The sequence below is a fragment of the Glycine max genome, chromosome 13, assembly GCF_000004515.6.
Source record: "Glycine max cultivar Williams 82 chromosome 13, Glycine_max_v4.0, whole genome shotgun sequence".
NCBI classification, from domain to species: domain Eukaryota; kingdom Viridiplantae; phylum Streptophyta; class Magnoliopsida; order Fabales; family Fabaceae; genus Glycine; species Glycine max.
In genome coordinates, this window is record NC_038249.2 from 31,912,235 (window position 1) to 31,934,327 (window position 22,093).

Below are 22,093 nucleotides of genomic sequence, written 5' to 3' on the forward strand. Positions count from 1 at the left end.
AGGAATCAATATCAATATAACTATGAATACAACTTAAGGTCCCTCATATTCATGTTTTTACTAACACAAATTTATGAAAAATACATAACTATGAAATTTCTGATTATGTTAGATTCTGAACAAAAAGTAGCAGTATAAATGTTGATAACAACCTTTTAGTTGTCATTTTCATGCAATTTAAGTAACTATCAATGCTATTAAGCAGGATCCAATTTATCATTCATTGAATTATGTGGTTGAAAAGTAGATATATATGAGAAACACCACTTACATTTTTTCTTAACTTATAAAAAAACGTAAATGACATTACCTTTGTTATTTTTAAAAAATGATTAAATATGTTTTTATTCTCAAAAAATATCATGTTAGTTTTAGTCTTAGTAAAAATTTAATACAATTGTAGTCTTTACATTCACTCAAAAACACATATTTTTAATCCCTGATAAAAAAAACTAAAACTATATCACTTTTACTAAATATAAGGATAAGGATTATAAACAAATTAAAAAAAAAACAACCAACGTTTCAAAATGTTTTAAAGGGTAAAAAAATACTTTATCCTTAAAAAATAATAAAAATAATCATAGTTGGGATATAATACACTTTAATTACTTGTACAACTTTATCTTCTCTATTGTACTCCATCCGCAAGCACGACTTACATTACGTAAAAAACTTTACACTAGTTTGGTAATTATCATATCAATTTGCACTATTATATTCGTTAAAACTTCTCAGAAAATCCTTTGATGTATGATAGGAAGAAGCAACAATGATTACAGCACCATCACCATCTATCCATAGGTCATAACAGAATTTGTTGTCCTCGAAACAAAGTCTGTGTCCTCTGTTCGTAACAATGTACCTCATGAAGGGTGTTAGATTTTGTAAAGAGAACTGAGAATGATGAGAAGAATGTTAGTTCATCTGTGCAACAAATACACTCCCAATGGCATCTTCACTATACCAGTATGAAAGCTCGATAATTTTAATTCAGTTTGTTTTACAAACACATAGTTGGTGTCTTGTCCACATAAAAACTCATGGACCTTTTATGTTTCCTATAAACAGAAACATGAAATCCTTGCAGCAAATTAGCTTTGGATATACAGGTCACAAAAGGACTTGTTACAAAATCACACACAGCTGCAGTAGAAAAAAAATTAACTTAGATCGATAGTCTTTCAATTTCCTTGATGATAAACTCCTTTTCCTCCTCAAATTGTTCATCTTCTGAACCTGAAAAAAAGGTGAAAGAGCTCATACCTGTGACTTATAGAAGAACACTTTTATTTAAGGGTTCGGAAACTAAATGGAAATTCAGAACAACATTATGTAATCGTAGGTTTCAAATTAAGTAATTACTAAACGTGTTATAACCTTTTCCTGGGGACAGATTATGAAGCAAATCTAGTAGCTTCTCCTGGTTCTTCGACAAAATAATTTTTACTTCGCGAGGCTTATTAGGATTAGCAACAAAAACCTAAATAAACACGTGAGAAAAGATCAAAACAAATATATGATCATCTCCACAACAAAATGTTATGTTGTAGGGTATATTTCTTCAGAAAATAAAAACCTTTGTCAATTAGATTAAATGCATTAAAACAATTTATATATGTAATCTGCCATTAACCAAATTCCCAAGTCATTGCTACTAACATGGTAAATACAAGACTTCTCCAGTTCTCAACGGATGCCAAACTTTACAAAGAGGATTGGATACCCCCATTTACAAAATATTAGCAGGCACGATCTGGTTCGAATATTACATCCACAAAAGGATAAGCTCATTGTATAACTTAAAAGCATGAAGAGGGAAAATTCACCTTGAAAATGTGGAAAGCTGATAACTGAATATTTTTACTTGAATCCTGCTCAACCCCAAATATTACAAATAAACACAGTTAGCAGAAGATAAGGTAAAAAAAAAAAAAGCAATGATTTTTATGGAAACTTGAAAAAACAAGCATAACATAGCCACCCCCCCCCCCCCCTTTCTCACTGAATTAGTCCTCTTCTCACATGAACCAACCACCTTTAGAAAATTTTCACCACTATCTCCTAAATAGGTGCTAGTTTAACTTTATCTTGGATACATCCTTATCTGCATTATCCTCACCTTTTAAATTTCATTGGCACTCCATTTCCAAATATTCATTACCATCCAACATCCATAAACACTTATATTTGTGATTTTTTAGTGAAAATGATGTACATGAGTCAGTGTTATCAATGGCAGAACATCGTGGAAGGCCAAAACTCTGCCATATAAACACACCATTGCACCTTATGGCGGGCCTTCCTTCACAAATTGTCTATAGCAGTTGACAAAAAATCCGCCACACCATTCCGCCATTTAATGAGACTCAGGTGTATATTTCAATTTTCACACTAATAATATTACAGTATTACATATAAGTATATAACCAAACTGACCAGATGTTGTTAATCAACTATGAAATCATCAAAAGAAAATGTGTTCAAACAGTGTTTCTCTACTTGATAAATCATTTGAGATAAAGCATACCACAGAAATTTGGAACTGAGAAATTACATGCAAGTGGTTATGGTAATGATATAAAACAAAAAAAAGTAAAACCGAGGTAGGAGATAAGATAAAATACTCTTCACTATATGTGCAAATTACAGCTAACAGAGAAACCAAGCTATACAACACTTAACAGAAACAAGGAAAATGTTCAGTTGTGCATAGCATATTGCATATATCATGAATAGTGTAGCAAGTAAACACATAAACTGAGCATCATGTAAGCATGCCCATTAGTCAATGGGTAGAAAGGAGAATATGATACAATTACACAGGGTTATGAGAAGTTATACCCTCAACAATGTCATCATGACTTTCAAGTAACGAACTTCTAAGATGTACTGCTTCATTATCTGGGAATTAGGAGATTCCAAAAGAAATTCCGAGAGAAGCTAAAATTCATAGAAATTTAATTGTTAAATTCACATAAATAAAACTATGATTGGGAAACAAAAACACCGAAAATTGTTGCCAGAACAAACCTTCAAAGACTGCCTCCTTGTGACATAATTAGGAGATGTCAAGAGTTTCTCATATAGATCAAAGAACTGGGAACATAAAGTCCTATTAGAAAAGCTGAAATGTAATATGGGAGATAAAACCACACCAATCATTCAATTTGCAATATGCACTATGTACACGTTCAAATATGAGGATATGAACACTTAATTATATCATAGAGAACAGAACAGTTAATCGATGAATTTATTTTCCAAACGATTTCCTGGGGTATAAATATTAGATAAACATTTTTTTTCTCAATCAGCACAAAAGTGCTGCCTTGATATGGCCAAATCAGATAAATATGTCAAGGAGGAAACAAACCTCATCATAGTGAGCTGTCAAAAATTCAGAGACCACGTTTACATGCTTAGTAAGAAGATCCTGCAAAGAATATCCATAGGAATGTATGAAGTGTCATGTAGAACTTTAAAATCATCAGTAAGACCAATAATGGGAATTAAAAGGGGGGATGATTCTGATCTGACCTTAAAGGTAGAAAATGCATCAGATGCAACATCAAAGTTAGGCAACTCTACAAATTTAAAGAACAGCACAAAACTTGCAGATTCCAATATGTATCTGAAAAACACTCAAAAAATACACAGTTAAAACAGTGTAATTGACTTGGCTTCTAAATAGACTATATACAAACACCAGACTCAAAATGCACATTAGTGATAATCATCTGTTAAATTTTTACTTCTAAAATAACTTAAACCCCCCCCCCCCCCCCAATCCCTTTAAGAAATGAATTTTATCATCCTCAAGCCCAACCTCAAGAAATTGTCCTGTTGTAATCTCCTTAAGACTGTAATGTAAGTATGGAATTACAAATAGAAACCCATAGCGATCTTGGAGGCTGGAACACCAACAATTAACAAGAATGCCAGCTCTAACAGAACCACATTCAAGCATTGCAATTATGCCAACATATTGCACTATATTTATTGTGATAATGCAGAAAAATCTATGTTTTTTCCCTTATAATATAAAAGAATCTCTTATTTAATCCACTTTAAGCCCAATAAAACAATTCCAGTAACAAAAATGCACATCAAATCTTGGCATGATCAATCTGAGCCCACAACAAACATGGAAGATATCAAAGATATGAAAAATTAGGAAGAAGACCAAAAACAACAACCCAAGATATCTTACCTTGCAAGTGATGGAAATTTGATGCACTCCCTCAACATTATGCCACAGCTCAAGGCAATATCTTTGTTATCATAGCTGCTTGGAAACACATATAGAGATGTTTTGAGCAACTGTTTAAATTTATCATATTTGAGAAGATTGATCACATAACTATGAAATTGTTTACTTATTGGGCAGTGAAATTAAATGTGCTGTAGATTGCTTAAGATACCTGATTTTAAAAAACTCAGCTTCGCAATTATTGATTTTAAGGGAAACCATTTGGCAAGAATCAGTTTATAAAGTTGCAAGCAAAATTGTTTTTGTTTGATGAAAGGAAATAAGGACAAAATACCTGGCATGTTATGTCACAATTCAAAAATACTCTAGGGATAATTTGGTCAAATTATATGATTAAGGGAAAATAAATTATGAAAAATCAGAAATAGGTGCTATCTGTTTTTGCCTAAATCCCTTTTCTCACGATGGTTTTTGCAAGAATTTTTTTTTAAAGCATTCCAAAAACTCTTTTAAACAGGAATTGAGAACCAACCTTGGACATCTCAAAGTGACTGTGGGATTCCAATATAAATTTCCAAACCAATCTTTTACAATAGCAATAAAATTTGTTTTCAACATTGATTTCACTTGTAAGGTCATTGAGGTTCAGTTCTATACTCCAAATTTTGGGAAATATCATTCAGAAATGCTTTAACAGAAGAAACACATATTCTAAGGTATCAATGTTAAAATTACATTAATGCAGTAAATTGTTAACTAATACTTCTAAAAAAATTAAAACTACAGACAGGAGGAGACAGCAATAGTGACAAAAAGGTCATCAATTTGTTAACAAAATCTTTCAACATAGAACAACATTATTCTATCAAGTATCAATTCTACATCTAAAAATATTTTACACCTATAATATTATAATTTTCTTAGAGTGAACTGCCCATAAAAAATCTCACATGAACCTTGGCATTTATTTTCAACTCTTAATTGGAAAAACTATTTCATGGCATAAACAGCATGGCAGAGTAACTTCATTTTTGTGATATCAGTTTCAAGAACTAAAATAATTTCCAAATGTAATCCAACTTTTTCCAAGATCATATCTTGGAAATAAAGAAAAACCAAAATCTCTCATTTTCAATTGGCTTAGGTCTTAGAGCATCAGTTTTAGTTTTCCAGCATGAATACAAATAAAAAAGATAAAAACCCACAATTGAAAGAGGTAAGAGGGAAGTGAACAAAAAGGAGTTCAAAATTGGTAGGAAAAAAGGTGCAGCAGTAAAAAGCTTACCATACAACAAGAAAGTCTAGTAACTCAATGTGTTGTTCAATGTATTCTACACAGTAATAATTGGTCTCAACTTTATGTTTCAATAATATCGACCAACAGTGGACTAAATCCTTTCTTGCCTGTATCAAAATTCACAAACCAATGATGAGCAACCAGTTAAGTCAACTAATAATGGTAGAGCTTGGTATTGATGATAATCTTACTTCCCATCCTAGTATAGGCAGCTTGTGAATTAGAAGAGTGAGAACATCCTCCTTGCAGATTTCCTCCACTAACTGTGAAACCTGGTCCAAATTTGGTTCTGACTCTCCGTCTCCAGAAAGCATGGTTCTCATTGTTACAAAATTCTTTTCAACTTCCTCTAAAGCCTACAATAAAGCATAAAAGGCATTAAAAATCAGTAATCCATTAATGGGTAACTGCAACTAAAAGAAACGCTTAATATCATATCACTGAAGCAAACACTTTCTTCATTTTGCTTCTCTCCAGAATAAATATCTACAATAAAATGGTAACAACTAGAAGCATGCCTAAGATAAAAGAAACATTGAGAGTGTGAATTCTCAGACCTAATCCTCTTAGATGATTAACCAGACATTGAAGAGTTTAAGTTTTTTTTTTGCACAGCAAAAATCAGTATTATATATTATATATAATACAGTACTAGGTGTACTGCAGAGAGGATAAAAATGTACAAGGCAAAAGTTGCCTAACCCATCTGAAAGTTACATAATCACATTAGCTGAAACCAAAAAGGAACCAACCCCCTAAGCCAACTCCTCCCTCAAACTAGTAGACCATTGATTGAAATGAATATGGAAGTCTTTGTCCATACATTTTAACCATGACCACGTGTGGAATAAAGCTTCATCCATGACTTTTTCGGGGTTGAAAATATGGTTATTAAAAACCACTGAATTTCTATGCTTCCAAATAGTCATGGATAAAGCTATCCAAAGCACTGCCCATCTCTTGTCTATATATCTTTTGCTATTCCAATGCGAGAATTGTATGAAATGGTTTTTAGGATCAATGGGGAAAGGGCCCACTCTATATAAGTTAAAAGAGTGTTGAATCTGCCAAGTTCATATTCTGCAACCATTATATGTACCATTACTAGAGATGAGCCCAACTAAATGCAGCAATAGATACTTGAAGCCACCAGCATAATGCTCTGTAGCTTCTTTTGCTCTCTAAACAGTTTTCAATTATTTTAGTTCAACAAAAATGCATTTATTCGATAGACACCAAATCCCATTTAAACACAGAAAAGAACCTTATACACAGAGAATTACGTATCAACAACACAGAAGGAGTAAATGAGCCAATTTCTATTAGGAAGTGTTTAGGCTCCCTCTTTGGAGGATTTGGGCCCTATGATTATGAATCAAACCAATGTGCTGGCCCATAAAGCCCAGGCATCGAGAACCTCATGATGACATGCCAAACTCAATACAGTCGTAAAGCAATGAGAAAACCTCGGGAACCAAATTTCACGGGATCAGCCCTGAAGGCATTTCCCATGCCTCATCATGTCATAAACACTATCATTGCCTGCAGGAAATTGAGATAAATAGGTCATACAGGCCTCAGGTACACTCTTGAACTTTACACTCTCTTTCTGCTGCAAATACTGACTTGAGTGTCAAAGTCCCTGCATATACCATTAGAGTTCCTCTGTTGTGAATTTGGGCCTATGATTATGAATCAAGCCAATGTGTAGGCCCAATATTGTCAGATTAGATAGTTGGTCTGTAAAGCCCAACACTGAGAACCTCATGATGCACCAAGCTCTACACAGCCTCGAAGCACTGAGAAAAACCTCCAAAAACTGAAGGCACCAAATTTCATGTGATTAACCTTGGAAGCATTTCCCTCGCCTCATCGAGAGAAAAACTACCATTGTGTTATGAATGCAAGAACAGGGGGGAAAGAGCAGCCTAGCTTCGAGGGCTAGGATCCTCCATAAGAGAGAAAGATAAGGAAGAAACTTGTATTATTTTTCTGCTGTCCAATACATTCATGTTTACTACTATATATATGCATCAATGATGTTGTGATTTGAAAAGAAGATAACAGGATTCTAGAGAATTCTAGCGAATTCTAGCAATAACAAAAATTTAGACAAGTATCAGACAGTAATATTCCTTGTCCTGCCACCTCAGCATTCCCTTAACATAATGGATTACACAAAATCCCTTAGGTGCTGAGGTTTGGTGATCTTTTTAGTGGGCCTTTGATGTATGCTAGTGATTGTTCCTATCGTGCCTGGTTGTATTGTATCTGATGGTGGTTTCCGTGTTACTCCCTCCATAACATTCCCTGACCCATTAAAAACACCTTGTCCTCAAGGTGTTGGCTGTAGGAAGATTGAACCTGGATCCCAAATTAGAATGGGTGTAGGAATGAGTGAATGTATATTAGTGGCACGGAGGCAGAACTAGTTAGCGGCCGCCGTGCAGGATGACGCTGCCGTAGGAGATCATGTTGCAGTGGCCATGGCGGTAATGTTGGTGGACAGTGTGAAACACCTCCGGCAAAACCACTTGTGCCCCAACGTGTTTCGTCACCAGAGGGGGCAGCTTGGACAAGAACTCTGGCACCGATACTGGTCGCAACGACAACAAAACCACTTGCGCCGCAACTTGTGTCATCGGCAGAGGGGGCACCTTGGACGACAACTCTAGCGTACCCAAAAGGACAAGTTCCTCCACGGTGTCACAAGGGGCTTTCTCGTCGGCATGGTTCCCTACCTCGAGCACGAGAGGAGGAAGACTGTTATCGCAATGGAAGTTGTTTATGCTCTCAAGAGGCAAGGCAGAGTGAAGTGGTGTTACAAGCTGTCCCACAATGTCTCCTCTGCTGCTAGAATCCTCAACATCTACGTGAAAATTGCTTTCCATTTTCAGGGGTAAGGTGGGAGATGATGGAGGAAGAGTTCCCTCGGTACCGAACAAGCCTAGCAAACGTTTGCGGGTGCTCTCAAAATCAATCCAAAAGGATTGAGCTGGATGTACATAAGGAGAATGTGTGTGATGAAACGAAAGGAATGGATCTTGCAGAAATGATTGATGGTGGATGGCTGTGTGGAGAGGATACCATGGAAAGAGATGGTTTGGTGGGTGGTGTGGGCTGGCATGGCAGTCATGGAAGGCACCCATTGGAGCTCAATGAAAGCACCAAAATGTTATGAATGCAAGACTGGGGGGAAAGAACAGCCTAGCTTGGAGGGCTAGGAACCTCCATAAGAGAGAAAGATAAGGAAGAAACTTGTATTATTTTTCTGCTATCCAATACATTCATGTTTACTCCTATATATATGCATCAATGATGCTGTGATTTGAAAAGAAGATAACAGGATTCTTGAGAATTCTAACGAATTCTAGCAATAACAGAATTCAGACAGCAATAACTGAAATTTAGACAAGTATCAGACAGTAATATTCCTAGTCCTGCCACCTCAGCATTCCCTTAACATAATGGATTACACAAAATCCCTTAGGTGCTGAGATTTGGTGATCTTTCTAGTGGGCCTTTGATGTATGCTAGTGATTGTTCCTATCGTGCCTGGTTGTATTGTATCTGATGGTGGTTGCCGTGTTACTCCCTCCATAACACATTGCCTATAGGAGAATGATATAATTAGGCCATACAGGCATCAGGTACACTCTCCCTAAATTTACACAGTCCTCTTCTCCCACAAACACTGACTTGAGCATCGGAGTCCCTCCCGATATACCATTGGAGTTCGGCTCAAGCAGACCTAAGAACATATCATTCGGATATTCCTCCTTCCATTGTTGGTGCTTAATAGGAAGCTTTCATGAGTTAAAATGATAGTACCCTCCCCCATTTGGGAAACACATAACATAATTAAAAAATTGATCACTTACAGGTTGGAAATCTCTTCTGTTAAGTATAATTCCGCCACGGTTGTTTTTCTCGAACAAAACTACTCACATAACAACAAGTTACATGCACAAATGACTAGTTTTCATGTAAAAGGCTATTTTTTTACAGAACAAAACACACTTCACAAAAATGGAACAATTTGCAGGAGCAGTTACGATAATTTTAAGACATGCCCACGATTGAAGACCGGAAATTTAACTGAGAAAACGAATACCCAGATAGAGCATTGAAAACATGGATCAAAAGGGTGGTAATTACGCGAGTGAATCTAACGTGGGGTAAGTGGGTGAAGAAGAAGAAGAAGAGGAAACTTACCTTCTCAAGGGCTTTAACTTCAACAACGGTTTTGGTATCGAGGGCCATGAGACTCTCCTTGATGGACTTGGCCACCTCTTGCGGCGTTTTAGGCCTCAAAGCCTTGAAAAACGAAAACGACATGATGATCGATGATCCTTTCTCTCGCTGTTGATGTTGGAAATGGAAAAGAAAATGCTGCTGCTGGTATAGCGCTTCTTCTCCTTCTTCTTCTTTTGAACTTTTTTTCTCTTTTCGATTTCAACTACTCATCATGATTGTGATTTATGAGTCATCATCGCCAACAATAATGAACCCGATCATCGCAGAGATAGAATCGTAGTGCCAGGGTTGTTTTTCCTTTTCCTTTTCTTATTTATTTTTCACAGTCAAGACAACGTTATAAAGCTTACACAAATCTTAGCGAAACATTTTTTTCTAACGCATTTTTTCATCACAAATTTATGATATTTCTTTATAAAATTTATTAGAAATTATAAGAAAATTTAACCTCGTTTTATATTTAATGAATTATACTAGTATTTATAATTTTTAATAAATAATAAAAATATGTTAGAAAGTATACTTTTAATATTCTTCAAAGCTTATTAAGAATATAACAAATGTTTATAAGTGCTTTAGATAAATTGATAAAAAAAAATAAAATAATAATATTTAACAAATATAATTTTTAAAATTTTATTATTCTCTTTGACGGGATTTTGAAAGCTTTTAGGACTTGCTTTCTTAAAATAAAATAAAATTCGTATTTTCTTATTTTATCCATGTGGAGTGGGGGAGAGACAATCGCCTATGGTCCCTCCAAAATTAAGCTTTTGGCGCTACGATGCTAAGAGCATCAAAATGATACAAATCGTAAAATGCCTCACCCCCCCTTCTTTTTAAGTAATTGTTGTTGTTGTTGGTTATACATGCAATACTTGTTTAAATTTACCTATTCTCTTACACCTCCTTAACGGTGAAAAAACAATTGTAACATTATTCAAATATGAATGAACCATCTATAAAGATGCCCTCACTTGCAAGGAGTTGAATTGCAAAGAAATTACAGGTGTTGATTAGATAAGGGATTGTGGAACTTTTCAAAGAGCTGTGGAAAGTCAAAACAAGTGAAAAAGTTGTATAGGAGATCTAATTTCACTTGGTGTTATTGTAAAAAAATTTGTTCTGCCTTCAATTTTTAGATAAAAACTTTAAAAAATGTTTAATGCATATTTAAATTAAAATTATAAAAATTTAAAAGTTCTTTTATTCTCAAAACAATTTTTTTTTATCTTTACTCGTATATTAAATTTTGCAATTTTTGTATTAAAATTCACAAAAAATAAAATCCCAAACTTTAACCCAAACATAGTCTAAAACCTTAAATAATGTTATTGTTATTATTAGCACTTGGCAAAATTAATAGGCATGTGACCAGATAAATTTTATATATTCAGCCAACTTATTTGGTAGTTTTATTTTAGTCCAAGTAGTTTGGCTTCGTTACCCTTTTTGATTTAGAGAGTAATTTTCTGATGTTTGAACAATGACTCCTTGTTTGCAAATGTTGCTCTTGGTTAATTGTCTTGAAGTTGCTACTCCTCATCTCATTGTACCGTAGTTCTTTCTTTTGGCCATTCATGTTCATTACAAAAAAATAATTTATTTATTCAATTAAAGAAAACGTTAACAATAATTTTAAATCAAATAATTAAAAATATTTTTATAATTTTACAGTTTCATTTAATCATAAATTATTATTTAAATTACTTTAAGATAATTATTTTAAAAATCAAAAAATTTACCATAATTAAAAAACTTTTTACATGGATAACCTTTTTTCTCTATATTTTCTTTTATAATTAGGATTATTATATTCGTACATTCAATTTTTTTTCCATCCCATTTTGACTATATATTTTTTTCTTTTTATCATTTGTCACACTCAACAATTTTTTTTTCCTTTTTTTTTATTTTTTCTATCTCTCCTTCCACTCATACACTTTAAATTTGGATTGAACAGTTTAGTTTATTTTTCATTTATTAATTCCTTAATTGATATGTTTAGGACAATTGTTAATAAAATAACTTTACTAGTTAATAGCGTAATTCACGAAATGCTCACTGCACATAAAATCATAAATGGAGAACTGGTCCCGAAATTATGACACAGCTGATGAAAGTAAATGATACAACCACTTTTGCCATTGCTGTGACCGTGAGACTATGGCATTCAAGATGCAAGCTTCCTAGTGTACGGTAAATTCTATTTTATTCTTCATGCACTTTTAAAGTTGGCATGCACGAAAAGTTAATAGTGTAATTCAAAGAACAAATTACCTAGGATAAGGATTCACTTCAATGATCAATCAACTAAAGAGAAAAAAAATTTAATTTCAAACTTTATAGTATTTATTTTTCAACTTTTATAAAATTAATAAAATATAAAAAAAAAATTACTTTTGTCCCTAAACGTGTAATTCGCTGACAAATACTTTAGTGGAAAATGAAAATATACAAAATTTTATCCCAAAAAGTGTAAAAGTGTGACAAATATATCTAACCATTAACTTCCGTCCGTAACCGTTAATAAAATAACCTATGTGACACAAAAAGACAAATTTGTCACTTGAAACATGGTCATGCTGATTAAATTGGACAAAAATGTCAGTAAAATATCATTTTTTGACGTAAATGTCAATAAATTTTGTTGAATGAAAATATCAACATTTTTTATTAGAAGAAAATGTTAGTAATTTATTTTTTAAACTTAACTATCGACGTTCCATTAGACAAAAAAATATTAATAAGTTATTATTATTGGACAAAAAATATTAATAAGTCATCATTATTGGACAAAAAATGTTAATAATTCTTTATTGGACCTAAATATCAACATGTTTCTATTGGACTAATTTGTTAAACCCAAAATTTTGTTTCATTTAAGGGTAAAATATAATTTTAGGATAAATTTTTGTCATTTTTTATCGTTACAAGCATAACATTACAATAATCACTTAAAAAATATATTGGCAAACATAATTTAAAACAAACATAATAATAACGATAATATTGATTATCAGCCGTAATTTGTTTGTCACGATATAAATTATCCAAAATAATTATTGTACCAGTTTACCAAAATAAAACATTGTAATAATGTACCAATCATTACAAGTTTTTCCAAATTACCCTAAAAGATAAATATATCTCATATTTCACTTATTCGAATCTTGATTGGATAAAAGTTAACGGTCAGATATATTTGTCATACTTTTTATACTTTGGAGGACTAAATTTTGTATTTTTATCTTTGAGGGACACATTTGTTAATGAATTACACATTCATAATCTCGAAGATGAAAAATAAAAAAATATTATATGACAAATATATCCCTAAATGGACAATTAGAAATGGTCATGTTAGGACAAATTCACCCCGCTATGTCTGTCTATTTTATTTTAACTATGTTGGACTGAAATTAATAACCACATATATTTGTTAAACTTTTTATACTTTTGAGCACTAAATTTTATATTTTTATATTTCAAAGACGCATTTATCAACGAATTATATATTCAACGATAAGAATGATTATTTTTTTTAAAAAAAAACCAATCACTAAATCATGACTAGAGAATTAGCCGTCTCAAAGGTCAAAACGGACTCTATCCAATCCAAGTTTCAACTGCCTTCACACAAATCTTTTTTAAACTTTAATGGCATAAAATATTAATTAATAAATTAAATAAATTTAATATCTGAAAAATTATGAAAACATAATATTTAATTTATTTAGTAAAAAATAATATATAGAACTTTTATTAAATTTTGCATTAAAATATATAATAATATTATATTTTATGTTTATAAAATCTTTTAATTTTTCTAAATCTTTTATACGATATGCTGATAATTTTTTGTATACACGAAGGAAAGTAAAGCTCAGCAAAAATTCACACACAAAACCTCAGCAAAAGTGTTTTCCAAATTCAAGAAAAAATAATCTAATCATACACATACACTAGCTTGTATATTGCTCTCACCAACATAATAATTAATAACCTAATTACGTACACCGATCAATAAGATATGTAATTTTTTTGGTGAATAATAAGATATGTAAATAGTTACTGTAAAAAAAATGTAAATATTGTTTTAATCACTGAATAAATAATATATATATATATATATAGTTTTGTTAGCATAATAATAATAAATTTAAATTATTTTAAGGAATTAAATTAATATAAAACAATGTTTAATTTGATTTAGATTTAAAATAATATCATAATATAATAATTATAAATTTTTTTAAGGATAATAAATGTTTAAAATTTATAACAAAATAGATTGTATTTGAATTTGAATTTAAAAATAATAGGATATTCATAATTAAAATTGATATAATTTAATTTAAATTTTAAAATATAAAAATAATTTAATTAAAAAAGTGATGGAAAATAAGTATTTCCCTCTCAAATACTGAAATTTATAATAATTAAAAAGTAGAAAGTTGTTTTTGCATGACAATCTCTCTCGTTAATTAAGTTTTTAATTCTCAAATTATAAATTTTGAATTTTTAGTTCTTAAATTATTTTTTAAAAAAAATTTGCACCTACAAAATTTATAGTTATTAAAAATAATCTCTGCAACTAATGTGTTAACATATTCTGTTAAGTGATCAAATATAAGAAAACAAGATGGATTGAATAAAACGTATATGTCATAGTCATATACATATTATACATGCCACGTAAATTTCATTATATTTAGATAAATAATTAAAATATTATAACATTAAAATACAAAAAAAGAAAAAAAATGATTAATATTAAATTTTAATATAAACCTAGAACAACCACTCAAGAAAAGATGTGATACATAGAATCATAATTCATTTTCTTAGTTTATAATCTATGGTAATATTTATAATCATTAATAGATAACTCATTACTTAAAAAAATATTAATAACAAAGAGTATTTTTAATATCCAAAAATTCTTTAAAGAATATTTTTAAAAAAAAAATTTAGAAAATTAAGTATTAAAAACTTAATTAACCTTATATTTAAAATGGAGAGAGGTAGGGATAAAAGGAACCGGCAAAATGTCACCCACAGATAAGGACCGTATCGTACGCAACTGGATCTGCTCTTCTGGCGCTTGCTGAAACCTCGTCCGAAACGTTCGTTTTGGCAAAATCTGAATCATTGGAATTTTGAAGCGACTCGATTCGATGCGAGGCCACGATTGGATCAACACGCTGCTCCCCGACGAGTTACTCATTGAGATCTTCCGCCGCCTGGACTCTAAGTCCAACCGCGACGCCAGCTCCCTCGTCTGCACGCGGTGGCTCCGCCTCGAGCGCCTCACACGCGCCGCCATCCGCATCGGCGCCTCCGGCTCCCCCGACCTCTTGATCCACCTCCTCGCCGCGCGATTCTCCAACATCACCACCGTTCACATCGATGAGCGCCTCTCTGTTTCAATCCCCGCTCACCTCGTAAGCTCTAATTTCCCTTACCTCACTCCCAAATTTCTCTCTCTGTTCTCTGCTCCTTAATTTCTGTATCTGATTGTTTCCTTTTCCTTCGTTTTACGCAGGGGAGAAGACGCTCGAGCGGCAATTCCTCGGTGAAGCTGCACGACGTGAATGATAAGCACGGCTCTGCCTCTGATCAGAGCGATTTGGATTCACTCTGTTTATCTGATTCTGGTTTGGCTTCTCTCGCCGAAGGCTTTCCCAAGCTCGAGAAGCTGAGGTTAATTTGGTGTTCTAACGTCACTAGCGAGGGGTTGTCATCCCTAGCTAGGAAATGCACTTCTTTGAAATCCTTGGACTTGCAGGTATTTGTTTTGCTTTGTTCATTTTTGGTTTGCCGTTGCAATTGTTTTGTCGTGTTTATCTATTTTGGTTTGAAGCTGTTGACGCTGTGTTTTTAGCCTTGTTGTGAAATTACATCAGTGAAGTTGCTTAGCTTTTCAATAATAATAATAATTCTAAGTATGTGAGTGTGTGCTTTGAAGTTTGAAATGAAGGTCTAGGCTATGTTTGGTTTAGCGTTTGGTCTCCTTCAACTTGGGTGAACTAAGCTCAATTTGATTATATGTTTGTTTTTAATAAGTATGTTTGCCAACTTACATTTGGCTTGAAAGTTTCCATTGGAATCAATATGGATGCTTTTGCAAACTCAGTTTGTCTTGTGAGGCATTGGAACTTGAGATACCAATATCCTTTTATCTTATCAGTGCATGTGCATCTTTGTCCTTGTCACTCTATCAATAGATAAAACTCTATGGGTAGCTTGACGTGTTATGCTTATTCATCATTTTAATCAATGAGATTTTCTTTTAGGGTTGCTATGTTGGAGATCAAGGTCTAGCTGCTATTGGACAGTGTTGCAAACAACTTGAAGATTTGAATCTGCGTTTCTGTGAAGGTTTGACTGATAATGGTTTGGTTGAATTAGCATTGGGTGTGGGAAATGCGTTAAAATCTCTTGGAGTAGCAGCTTGTGCCAAAATAACTGACGTTTCAATGGAAGTTGTGGGATCACAGTGCAGATCCCTTGAGACCTTGTCATTGGACTCTGAGTTCATCCATAATAAAGGGGTGCTTGCTGTGATTAAAGGATGTCCACATTTGAAAGTTCTAAAGCTGCAATGTATTAATCTTACAGATGATACTCTAAATGTTGCAGGCACTAGCTGCTTGTCTTTGGAGTTATTGGCTTTATATAGTTTTCAGAGATTTACTGATAAGTGAGTTGCTTTCTCAGGATTACATTTTAGGACTTGTTTCATTTGATTATGCTTGAATTCACAAACAATCACATGCACTGGGCATAGTACAAATTGCCTATTTCTCTTATTTTGTGACTTAGATCAACCATTTGTAGTGTTGATCAGTTCAAAAGGGGCATTCAATTTGTTTTTAATATCTTTTTTAAATTCTGTTTTTTGATAAAGTCCAATGTCGTCAATTGGTCCATTTTGACAAGCCTATCTAGTGGGGTGAGTCTTGATTGCGTTTGTAATATTTTTTTAATTTTCCTTTTACATGATCCTTAAGGGTGCAACCTTTTAGTTGTGTACATTTGGACACTATTTTTTCATGTCCCTAACTATTGATTTTGCATTCTGATAATAATTCTTTCAATTTTTTTTAGTTAGTAATACTTTTTTTTTTAATAATGTCTACATCCAGGGGTTTGTGTGCTATTGGGAATGGATGTAAGAAGTTAAAGAACTTGACTTTAAGTGATTGCTATTTCCTCAGTGACAAGGGTTTGGAAGTAATTGCTACTGGCTGCAAGGAACTTACTCATCTTGAAGTGAATGGATGCCACAATATTGGAACTTTGGGGCTAGAATCTGTTGGAAAATCCTGCCAGTATGTTTTTCATTATGCCAAGTTGTCTCAAAATGTTATTGATGCATAACTCTTGCATGCAACAAACTCCTCATTTAAGAAAGAATCAGGACATGGAATTGGATAACTGCTCTTGAAATAAGAAACACAATGAATTTTATGTTTCTCTATCCAACATCTGTGATGATAATTAATTAATCTTGTGGTGTCTTGCTTTTCCTTACATGCATTTTTGTTTTTCATGTTTGTATGTGTGTGTAACTATATGCATATATTTTTATCCACCTATGTTGCTGTAAATGCATTCTTAAAATCTGATTAAGTATTCCTAGTGGAAGCTGCAAAAACAAATTATCACATTTCTACCTCTCACAAACTCAATGTGAACAGGAGATGCTGCTCCTATTGACATTGTTGTGTGCCTGTGTAACTGCATGCCTATATTCTTATCAACCTATGTTGCTGTACATGAATTCTTAAAAGCTTATTATGTATGTATGTATGTATATGTATTCACAGCAGTGCATATATACATCACACAAATCTACCTCTCCCAAACTCAATGTCAGACTATTCCCGCTGACATTGTTGTGTGCCCTGTTGATGCTAGTAACAGCTATTTTCTGATGCAAAGAATGTGAACATTTAGATTACTTCTAACAACCTTTCCTCTGAACACTCTGGTGATGCTAAGAGTCTCATTTTGGTGTAAGACAATATACTCGTTCAACCGCATGCTTTTGAACATTTGGCTAAAATTCACAACACATGTTAAAACATCATTAAAAATTGTTTTGACTAGACGTAGGGGATTTGATTTGTGTATTTTAGTTATCAAGCTTGTTGGAACTTCATAGTTTCTCTTATAATCCATCTTATTCTTATCAATCTTTGTACAAACACCAGTTAAGGTTTTTAATTTATATAAAAAAAGATTAAGGTAGTGTTTGGTCCAGTTTTCTTTTCTTGCATTTCTTCTTTAAAGGAGATGAATCAAATACATTTTGAGAATTAAAAAATTCAAGAGCTTAATTTTTATAAAAGAAAAGCCAGGAAAAAGTAGATTTAATGAAAAAGCTAACTGAAGTAGCTTTGAAAAATAAGCCACATACCTTTGCCTCTCTTCCCTCTCATCTTGAACTAGTCAGTGTGGGACATTGAAACAAAGCTTTTAATTTAAAAGTAATTTTTAAGTTAAAATTGTCAAAACCACTTTATTTTTAAAGCCCTTATTTGAGCTTTAAAGAAAGTTGGGCCAAACATAAATATGACAGAAACATATCCATGCTATGGTCATGTATTTGAATATTTAGCTCACTTTCATTAGTGATGCTAATCTTAGCTTTCTATTGCACAGACATCTCTCTGAGTTAGCATTGCTTTACTGCCAAAGAATTGGTGATGCTGGTCTTGTCCAGGTTGGACAGGGATGCAAATTCTTGCAAGCACTTCAATTGGTAGATTGTTCAAGCATTGGAGATGAAGCCATGTGTGGCATAGCTAGTGGCTGTAGGAATCTAAAGAAACTTCATATTCGTCGCTGTTATGAGGTACTGTCTGCATTTCGCATTTGGTTTTCTTTGAGAAAATGTCATTCTATGTGTAATTTTTGGCTTCAAATTGATGGGTTTTTTTTTTTTTTTGGATGTCTCACTCACTTTCAAAATGCATTTTGCACCTTGTAACCTAGGATAACTGTTGAGTCATTTTGACTAGAATTAATACTAGCACACGTTATGCAAGCTTCTACAATTTTGTCCTTATTTATAATAGTTAAATATTTTAAAATAATTTTTTGTTCTTTTGGTGGGTTCACATTCAAAAGTAATTCTACGTCACAATCCAAACAAAGCCCAATTGTTACTTTTAGTCAAACATTTCCAAAAACAAAACTTTCAGGTTCTTCTGATAAAAGAGATACACTATATTTTATCATAAACAATTCAATGAATTCTAAGCTGTGGTTATTTGCCATTATCCTTCAGGTTTTTTTGTAGCTCTTAAAAGATTACATATTTAATCATTTTTTTATGACCATGTCAATTGTGTAAGTTAGTTGCATCCTAGTCCAGTGCTTCTCATTCATTTTAAGCAACAATGTACCTTGTTATTGACTTTTAATATAATATGCATTTACTCATTATTTACTTGTTACACCAACTCTAGCCACCCCTTCTCTCCTCACACTATGATATGATTAAAGCTGAGTACTGTTGTTTTTCCTCTTTAATGAAAGTGAGGGATATATAAGTATTTGAAAGTGGTATAATAGTTATCTTAAAAAAAAAAAAGTGGTGTAATACTTGCATGAATGTTTATTATACATCCAGTGTAAAACAATAAGCCAACTTTTTACTATTTATACTTTATATTTATTTTATGTTTTATATCAGGTTATAATTTTTTTTTGTCCTTTCTCCTTATGTTTCTTTTTTTACCACATGTATTAGATTGGGAACAAGGGGATCATTGCTGTTGGTGAGAAGTGTAAGTTGCTAACAGATCTTAGCATTCGATTTTGTGATAGGTAAAACCTTATTCACAGTTTTATTTATTCTCCCTTTGTGCAGAAATCTCAGATGTTTATTTTATACTACTATAATATTATGTTGTTAGGGAGTTTGTATTACATTTTTTCTTCGGTATTTTCCTTTTGCATTTATTTGCAAGCTCTAGTTTACATTTGAATCTTTTGTTTCGTTCATTGTGGATGATTTTGACCTTAATCTCTTTGATAAACTATTAGGGTTGGCGACAGAGCTCTTATTGCTATAGCTGAGGGTTGTTCCCTTCATTATCTGAATGTTAGTGGTTGCCATCTAATTGGAGATGCTGGAGTGATAGCCATTGCAAGGGGGTGCCCTCAACTATGTTATTTGGATGTGAGTGTATTGCAGGTGTGTATACTACTTTTTTTTTTAATACCCAAAGCAATGTAGTTTTCCTTTAGTTTATTATAGCCTTTATCGTTTTCATTTTACTTATGATACATCTTTTTGAAATTTTTTGTGCTTTCTTGATTCAGTTATAACTTTTATTAAAACATTGTTGATGAAACACATAGACTACATAAATATTCGCATGTAAAGGAGACATCTCAATATCAAAACCCTTTTAAGAATATATACTAGCATGAATATTCTCTGAAGTGATGGATGTTACTTCAATAGTGTCATAGAAACATAATTATTGTTAGTAAATTAATCATTAATTATTACTATTGATAAAATTTTCTATTCCTACATCTAGTTATCAATGTAGTAATTTTATTTCATTTCCTCTTTCTTTTGAGGCGAGCACCTTTGAAGATTACTGTCTTTGTTACATTTTATAAAAAATATTTCATGTATTATGTTTACGAATGAGCTCAAGTTTTCGCGTATATAAAAGTTGAGGGTAATGCATACCTTTTTATTGTTTTGTACAACTGCAGAAGTTAGGTGATATAGCTATGGCTGAATTGGGAGAACACTGTCCATTGTTGAAAGAAATAGTACTCTCACACTGTCGACAAATAACAGATGTTGGGTTAGCACATCTTGTAAAAGGTTGCTGCACAGTGCTTGAGTCATGCCACATGGTTTATTGCTCTGGTGTAACTTCAGTTGGAGTAGCAACTGTGGTTTCTAGTTGTCCCAACATAAAAAAGGTTCTTGTTGAAAAGTGGAAGGTTAGCCAACGTACTCAGCGTCGAGTAGGCTCAGTCATCTCCTACTTGTGCATGGACCTCTAGATCTCCTTCGGTGTATATGTACACCTCCAAGTTTTTTTTTTCTACATTTAAATATAAATAAAGCAACAACAAGTTAAGACAATTGGCGCAATAGTAAGATGCATGTACTAGAGACCACCTTCATTCACTGGACCACTTACAATCCCTTGGTGAATGAGGTTTTTTCTTGTACATATTCAGGAGTGACTCATGATTTTATTTTATCGTAGAAGTGAAAAGTATAGGAATCAATAGGTCTAGGTAAATAAGTGTTGCTTTTAGTAACTTATCATTTGTTTTCAAAGAAAGGACTTAAATATGTTTTTGCTCTCTAATATATTTATTTTATAGTTTTGGTCCTTAAGAAATTCATTGCTTTGTGCTCATTAAAGATAGAAGGTTTTAGTATATTAATATGTTTGGATTGGTGGTGGATGATGTAATGGAAATGAATGAAAGTTGTTCCATTGTTTGATTTATAAAAATTGGAATTAGACATGCTGGAAAAGTTGATTGATCATGATCCATTCTATTTCTTTGTTTCACCCTAATCTTCTTTCTTCCAGTTTGTTACGGTGTGTGCTTGATGGAGAAAAGATTTTAGATTGTAAAATAACTATTTTATCTTAATCACTAGTTTCTTAAATACAATAGATTGAAAATAAAGATGATATGACAATCATATAGCAATCAAAAAAGTTATAATTCATTTCGTTCAATTTTTAAAAAAGATGAAATGAAATTTTTGTTTCATTCCATTATATATAAAATATTCAAACAATGGACCAACAATTTTATTTCATTCCAATCCATCTTATTCCATTATATTATAGTCCATTGCTTTTCATTTTCTATCACTAATAGTTTAAAAGTTGTTTTTTGAGTTTTTTTTATTAGTTTTTTTATTCTATCAGTATTGTATGCTATAATTACAGAATTGTCAAATTAATTGTTGCATAACATGCAGTAATATTTACTTTATAAGGTTTAAAGTGAGATATAATAAATAATTAATTTAATAATCATACCACATTTTAATAATTAGAAATATAAGAAAAGATAGTTATAAAATCACAAGTTCATGCTTCACTTTTGATTTTCAATATCTTCATAAAAGAGCTTTCTTCATTTTGAATACCAAGAATTGAATGGAAAATTGTATGGGGGATAAATGGTTAGATTTGGTTACATTAGTACATACGTATGTAGAGAAAGAGAGAGATATTTCATAGAATTGAAAATAAAATAAAAAAATGTTGGAATGAAGGTATTAGTAGATCTAAACCTTATAGGGCAAG

The 22,093-nt window shown here is 32.4% G+C and overlaps 2 protein-coding genes across 6 annotated transcripts; one reads left to right on the plus strand and one right to left on the minus strand.

The window, feature by feature from the left end:
* Positions 1–960: 960 nt before the first annotated feature.
* LOC100815605 (calcium-binding protein 39-like) lies at positions 961–10,095 on the minus strand. Of its 2 annotated transcripts, NM_001254651.2 has the most exons (11): positions 9,726–10,053; positions 5,702–5,866; positions 5,499–5,617; positions 4,214–4,288; positions 3,541–3,634; positions 3,377–3,436; positions 3,034–3,099; positions 2,845–2,943; positions 1,830–1,874; positions 1,381–1,483; positions 961–1,239 (listed from the first exon to the last, which is right to left on the minus strand). In NM_001254651.2, the coding sequence occupies exons 1-11, from the start codon at positions 9,846–9,848 to the stop codon at positions 1,169–1,171; spliced, it is 1,020 nt and encodes a 339-aa protein (NP_001241580.1). In that variant the 5' UTR covers positions 9,849–10,053; the 3' UTR covers positions 961–1,168. The 2 variants fall into 2 exon arrangements, with proteins under 2 accessions (NP_001241580.1, XP_006593468.1); XM_006593405.4 differs by lacking the exon at positions 1,381–1,483 and having other exon boundaries at positions 965–1,239; positions 9,726–10,095.
* Positions 10,096–14,791: 4,696 nt separating this feature from the next.
* LOC100816140 (F-box/LRR-repeat protein 4) lies at positions 14,792–21,130 on the plus strand. 4 transcript variants are annotated; one of them, XM_041008259.1, is made up of 9 exons: positions 14,792–15,214; positions 15,316–15,558; positions 16,067–16,151; positions 16,413–16,473; positions 16,919–17,104; positions 18,441–18,633; positions 19,534–19,610; positions 19,830–19,980; positions 20,517–21,130. In XM_041008259.1, exons 1-9 carry the CDS (start codon positions 14,948–14,950, stop codon positions 20,814–20,816), a joined length of 1,563 nt encoding a protein of 520 aa, XP_040864193.1. In that variant the 5' UTR covers positions 14,792–14,947; the 3' UTR covers positions 20,817–21,130. The 4 variants fall into 4 exon arrangements, with proteins under 4 accessions (XP_040864193.1, XP_040864194.1, XP_003542901.1 ...); XM_041008260.1 differs by having other exon boundaries at positions 16,991–17,104; XM_003542853.5 differs by having other exon boundaries at positions 16,067–16,473.
* Positions 21,131–22,093: the final 963 nt, after the last annotated feature.

Bases quoted from the DNA above. Each gene is read 5' to 3' on its own strand.
- LOC100816140 (XM_003542853.5), top strand. From the start codon at position 14,948: ATGCGAGGCCACGATTGGATCAACACGCTGCTCCCCGACGAGTTACTC. The intron at 15,215-15,315 runs GTAAGCTCTAAT...CGTTTTACGCAG, and splicing joins TTTCAATCCCCGCTCACCTC to GGGAGAAGACGCTCGAGCGG. The intron at 19,981-20,516 runs GTGTGTATACTA...GTACAACTGCAG, and splicing joins TGGATGTGAGTGTATTGCAG to AAGTTAGGTGATATAGCTAT.
- LOC100815605 (NM_001254651.2), bottom strand. From the start codon at position 9,848: ATGTCGTTTTCGTTTTTCAAGGCTTTGAGGCCTAAAACGCCGCAAGAG. The intron at 3,437-3,540 runs GTCAGATCAGAA...TATTCTTTGCAG, and splicing joins ATGCATTTTCTACCTTTAAG to GATCTTCTTACTAAGCATGT. The intron at 1,240-1,380 runs GTTATAACACGT...CCTTTTTTTCAG, and splicing joins TAATCTGTCCCCAGGAAAAG to GTTCAGAAGATGAACAATTT.